At 40.2% G+C, this 6,210-nt stretch overlaps 1 protein-coding gene across 1 annotated transcript in view; it reads right to left on the bottom strand.

Moving 5' to 3' along the window:
- Positions 1 to 204: 204 nt before the first annotated feature.
- The window catches only part of fer1l4 (fer-1 like family member 4), a 29,862-nt gene continuing 23,856 nt past the window's right edge, over positions 205 to 6,210 (bottom strand). The window contains exons 40-49 of the mRNA XM_046381012.1: positions 5,980 to 6,150; positions 5,002 to 5,156; positions 4,322 to 4,503; positions 4,130 to 4,215; positions 3,946 to 4,044; positions 3,639 to 3,756; positions 3,149 to 3,272; positions 2,150 to 2,454; positions 1,910 to 2,010; positions 205 to 1,030 (exon numbers count right to left, since the gene is read on the bottom strand). Of these exons, the coding sequence (XP_046236968.1) occupies positions 850 to 1,030; positions 1,910 to 2,010; positions 2,150 to 2,454; positions 3,149 to 3,272; positions 3,639 to 3,756; positions 3,946 to 4,044; positions 4,130 to 4,215; positions 4,322 to 4,503; positions 5,002 to 5,156; positions 5,980 to 6,150 (1,522 nt within the window). The 3' untranslated portion in view covers positions 205 to 849. The remainder of the gene's footprint in view (positions 1,031 to 1,909; positions 2,011 to 2,149; positions 2,455 to 3,148; positions 3,273 to 3,638; positions 3,757 to 3,945; positions 4,045 to 4,129; positions 4,216 to 4,321; positions 4,504 to 5,001; positions 5,157 to 5,979; positions 6,151 to 6,210) is intronic.

The raw sequence follows: 6,210 nt of genomic DNA, 5'->3' as shown, positions 1-6,210 counted from the left end.
ATCCAGACTCAAAACTGACCTTTTTAAAACAGCTAAAATAAATTAAAATACTCCTTCTAACTACATCGTCCCATTTTACACTGCATTGCTTTTATCTGTTGTCTTTGCATTTGTTTTATCTTTGTAAAGTGCCCTTGAGTTTTGAGACAGATGCTTGTTTTTTTCAACAACTAATTTAACTGACTCTGTCTTTTACAATCTGCCTCTTATTGACAGTCTCATAAAATCGCTGTTTAAAATTGCTGTGAAATTTATTTACTCAGAAATAGCAGCTAACACTGAATGTTGAACAGATCATCTTCAGGTCTGAGTCAGTGCAAAATGAAATAAAGATAAGAATGTACTTGTTTATTTATTTGCATACTTGTTTACTTTTAAAATAAATATTTGTGAGCACAATTGTATTTAATCAACAAAATTACACTTGTATACAATAGGGTTATGTTTATGTGTAGGAAAGGTGCTGATTTATCTGGTCAGATTTGTGCTGTACGTCCAAAACAAATCTGTCCAATGCTGCAGGACAGTTTCTGAGTCAAACTATCTTTAATATACACAACATAAATATTTGACTTAAATCTGCAGTAATACATGTACAGTAATTTTCTTTGGTGACAGATGGATCCAAAAGTAAAACAGATCCCTGATTATTGCTCCCATGATTTAGGCTGTGTTCATATAAATGAGGGTGCTGGGTAATCTAGCACGGTGAGTATAAAAATATTAAATCATGAGTTTCACGGAAATCAGGCTAACTATAACTTCAGCCAGTTGTAAACCGGATCGGTTCTGGATCAGAAACCCGACTATCAGTGACATCCAGGATGACGGATGTCCCTGTAGGTTTCTTCATCCATTGATCATGAGAGCAGAGATTTGCTGTGGCAGTGTGTAGACAATGAGAGCAAGGAAGAGTGTGAGGATGATGAGGATGGCCAGAGCAATGATGTACTTCTTGAACTTCTTCCAGATGAGGAAGACGAAGGTCTTCATCGGGTTGACGAACCAGTTGAAGCTGGTGGTGGGACGGCTAGAAGGAGAGCAGGGGACGGTTTAAGTTCACTCACTGTGCTGTGTCTATGGTTCCTGAGCCCATGAAGTATTACTATGTACTTTATTCAGTTACGTGTTCCACAAAGTGATGAACCTGTGGTAAAAATTAAATTAATTGTCCTTTTACTGTTCTGAATTGAATATATGCCAAAAAGGATGAGTAAATTATTATAATTCTGTTTTTTTTGCTGTTGTTTTTTCTGAACTTTGTTGGAATTGAGGTCGCATGTTTTTTGAATAAATTGTGGTAGCAACCTTGCTAACCAACAGCCTATTATCCTGAAAATTATCCTTAAAAAATTTCATTCCAAAATGTACCCACGACAGTAAAATAGTTTGAAATGCGGTTTGGTGTAAGGTTAGAAAGATATTTAAGGGTAACACACGCCCACCAATTCAGCACCTTAGACGGGGGCTTCAAGCGTAATGTGAAGCCCCCAGGAGAAGAGTGGAAAACAAGAAAACCACCAAAAAAAGCCTCCAGTACCTTCCACTGTCATCACACCTAAAACCCAGCAGTGGCTTCCAGTAGTTAAGACGCCGACTAGTCTGATCCACTGTGGGTTGGCTATAAGTGCATGTTGCTGTGGACGGTATAGACTTGACTTGATTAACTCAGACTGCTGAAGCCTCGTATTAATCTCAGACAAACTTTGGAGTGTATTTTTGCACAGTGGGAGGATTGTGGATTTTGTCTTTCACACTGAAAGCTCAATAGGAAGATGTATTGTGAGTAAAACCTGCATCAGTGTATAGGAATAGCAATGGCATGGGCAGCAGCAGCTATTGTATGAGACCCACATTTAACTAATTATTCATTGAATCCATTCTTTAACTCTGTGTGTGTGTGTCATACTTCGGTTTGTCCAGAGGTTCCGGCTCTTTGCGGGCCCGCCCCACAGGGTTGGCCTCTGCCTGCTCTAATGTCACCAGTTGAAGCTCTGCCTCCACCTTCCCCTTCAGACACACACAGACACACACACACACACAAACACATAGTTCCAGTGTTTCAGTGTCAAACAGATCTAAACAGCCAATTTGTATTGATCACACCTTGTCTGGCATCATTTGTATACAAGTATTGTGGTTTTTGTACCATGAGCAGGTAAGTACTGCCACTGCTGTCCGTGTACTGGATGTCCTCCTGTCTCATATTGCTCCTCTTGTCCTTTGTTTTCTTCTTCTTCTTCTTTCCCTTCCTCTTGGCCTCCTCCCGCTCCTTTTCCTCCTTCTCAAAGTCCTCAGCTGTCTTCAAGCGAGTGAGCGGCCACCAGCCCTTCATCTTCTTGGCACGGAAGATAGAGAATCGAGGGCCAGCCCGATCCTTCGCCATTTCAATCGTACACTTACTGGATGACTTTGCTGCTCGCACCATGTCACTGAGATTTAACTCTATGGAGCCTGAAGGAGGAAGAAGAAAAGAAGGATGATGACAAGAGGGTGTTAGAACCCAGAGTTTGCTCTGTAATGTGCTAAGGATGCACTCTGATTTTGGTGAAACTGTTCTATTGCACGATGCACCCTGAATGCTGAATAAATAAGATATGAAGGTCACCCAGAAATGTACAATTTAAAGGGTTAGTTCACCTAAATTAAAAAAAAAGTCCATGTTTGGAGGTATCTGTATCTGAGATTTCTGGGGTGAATTTATGAATTACATGACTCACTCACTAATTAATTCCAGTTTAATTAATGTCACTACAAAGCAACTCTGAAGATGCTGCAGATTAAGAGCAATTGGAAGAATTATCTTTAAACAACATTTACTGTGAAATAACTGTCATTTATAGTAGCATAACAGTGCTTAAAACAGCATAGTATCATTACTGGAACTAGTTAGTGCATGAAAGCATTGGTTCTGGAGAGTGGTGAACATCAGTAAAACAACATTAGTACTGTAAAAATTGACATCATACAGAATTTATTGAGACATGAAGTTTACATTAACAGTAAAGAAAATTAGGACAAAATGGGGAGGCTTCTGACTAAAATATGAATTATAGATGAAGTCACATCTCTCATACAAGCCTGTTTCAGTAAAAGTAAATATTTTCAAATATTTGTGACTTTATAGTTCTGTCTGTTTGTGTCTCACCCAGGAAATCGTTGGCAGAGATGCGGTCGTAGTCCCAGACTTGCATTGTCAGAACAGCTGGCTGTCGAAACTCAGACTCTTCCAATGAGAAAATGGACTCTTTCTTCTTATACACCACCTCTTTCTAAAAGGACAAAAGGAGATTTATTTCCTCTAACAAATAGACTGACCCTGACACCACACTGTTGATTAATCTATGCTAAGAATCCGTGCTGAGGATGGCGCCACAGGAATGATGTTCACAAGGAACTGAACACTTGAACATACATCAGCTTCCCAAAATAACAGAACCCATCTTTGGAAAAAAGTTATTTGATGTGTAGTTTCAGTTTTTAGTTTGGTCTGTGTCCCATCTGCTAACATGAAGTGAGAGGGTTTAATGATCTATACTGCAGCCAGCCACCAGGGGAGCCATGGAGGCCTCACTTTTGGGGAGCTGTCATGTCGTCCATCTTCATATACAGTAAGGAGCGTTCAAATGGGTCAGTACCTCAGTAGGAAGGTAGTCAAAACGAAACACAAATCTCCAGTTGAAGTTTCCCTCTCCAGTCAGAGAGTTGAAGTGAACATCAGTCTCCTGTTTGTCTCCTTCAAGGCCCTTTATCCAGCTGCACATAGAGCAGAACATAGGAAAACATATACATATACATACAGATACGTTTATATATGCATATATAACACTCTTTCCTACTTTTACCTTCAGGTAAATAATTTCGTATCTTATTTTAATTGCAAAAAGCCTCTAAACAGATGTGTGTTGGTGTTTGTCCTTGTGCATGTGTGCTTGTGAGTCTAACCCTTTAACATAGATGTCAGTGGATGGGTCACCGGTAAACGGGTTCACATCATCCAGAAATACATCATCAGTGTTCCAGATGATCACACGCAGCTCATACCTGGAGTCATTGAAACAACAAAGCATACATACTGTAACTTCCATATTGTGCTCGACTCTACCATATTAGATGTGTGTCAACCTACTGTTCAGGTAGGCGTGGCTTGATGTCAACAGGAGGAGGAGCCGGCACATCAGTGGGAAACATGTCCACCCACATATGAAGGTGACCCTGGAACACAACAACAAACAGTGCTGATGACATGTTGTAATTCCAGAAGCAGTATGTTGTCACCACTGTTTTTGTGACCATTTGTACTCATTATTGCTGTGATTACCTGTGGCAGTCCAGGATTGTCCTGATTGAATAATGACCTTATCTCCACGTGCTCTGGCACCAGAGGAACGGCTCCAGGGAGGAATTCACTCATCTCATCCCACCGCTGCAGCACGCTCAGGGCTGCATGCTCCTCTATCTCTGCCTCCTCTGCTGGAGACCGCTGGTTCTTCTTTAACAGGACTGAAAAAACAACACTGCTGTCAGGGCTGTTAACACTGCCACTATTTATAGTCTTGTCAGAGCTGGTACAGGTGGCAGAGCTGGAGAATGAATGCAGTAGGAAGGGAGAAGCGTTCGCACTATTGTGTCTAAGTAGTGGTTGTGCTTTATTAGTACAACTTAACAAAAATGGATGCTGTATCAAATGTAACTAAAACAGAATACATTTACTTGCAAACAAACTGTACTACCATCAGTTTTATCAGGTGTTCCCGAGTCTTTTAGTACCATCCTTAATACAATAATGTATTTAACAAAGTGGTGAACTTTGCCGCATCCTTGCTTATGAACGACTGAGCCTTTTGCAGATGCTCCTTTCATGGCCAGTCATGATACTATCACCTGTTACCAACAAACCTGTTTACCTGTGGAAGTTTCCAAACAAGGGTTATTTGCACATTCGACAACTTTCACAGTCTTTTGTTAACCATTTGGCTAGGTCTACCTGTCTGTCTTTACCTTCAGGTACTGCATCAGGTGAGATCTTGAAAATTTTGTTCAGGACTTTGACCTCGGATGTTCGATATTCTGGAGACAGGATGCCATTTTTCCTGCAGAGCTCAGCCAAGATGGCTGTGGGCTTTTTCGCATCACGCCATGCATTATAACCATTACTGAAGAGAGAGTCAAGTAGAAGTACAGATGAACATTCAATAAGACAGGGAGTTTGCTGACAAAACACATAACACATACGCTGACTTTATTAATGCTTACTAATATTTACTGGTGATACACACAGTATTTGTATTGATTTACTGGTGGTAGTTTTGGGATGAAATTGTCCTCATACTGGCCCTAACATGCTGTAATACTGCTTCTAATGTGTAGAACTGGTACCAGTGTGTCGTATTTTTGATACTAACATGTCTTAGTAGTGGTACTAGTGTTTCTTAGTTTGAGTAGTAAGGTATCATAATACTGGCTTTACCATGCCGTAGTATTACTGCTAACATGTCTGAATTCTGGTTCTTATGTGTTTTAGTTCTGGGACTTAAGTGTCAGTTTTGGTAGTGACATATTGTAGTTTTGATACTCTTTCATGGTAGTGCTTGTACTAATAAGTTACAGGTTTGGTACAAAAGTGGTTCTGATACTTACACGTTGTACTTTTTCTAACATGTCCAAGTTATGGTTTTCACAAGCTTTAGTTGTGGTAGTAATGTACCACACTTTAGCCAACATTACTAATATATTTGATGTTCTTGCATCATGGTAATAATACTGTTTTTTCATAGTTTGGTTCCCATATGTCCTATTACTGGTACAATGTTGTCTCAGTTGCAATTCCATTGTGTCATACCCTGTGTGTTGTGGTTCTGGTTCTAATGTGTTGCAATTCAAGTTGTACCATGTCATAGTTGTTGTAGTATTTTGTTCTAGTACTGGTTGTAACGTTTTATAGTTCTGAGACTAACATGATGTTGTTGTGGTACTAACGTGTCATAATAAAGAGCAAGACCGCAACAGGCTCTGTGGCGGCTGTAGAACCGATTCTCCAGGTCAACCCGCGTCTCACCAATGACATCATCAGACCCAACAAGATCATGGTCCAGCACTCTGATAACCAACTCTGTATCCAGTGGGAAAGACACTGTGAATTCAAACACCCTGTAAGAGAATGTCAGACACAGAGACAGTCAGACAGACAGACAGTCAGAGACTGTCAAA

This window comes from Scatophagus argus, chromosome 3 (genome assembly GCF_020382885.2).
Source record: "Scatophagus argus isolate fScaArg1 chromosome 3, fScaArg1.pri, whole genome shotgun sequence".
Lineage (NCBI taxonomy): Eukaryota > Metazoa > Chordata > Actinopteri > Scatophagidae > Scatophagus > Scatophagus argus.
This window is presented reverse-complemented; position numbering and strand designations above follow the sequence as displayed.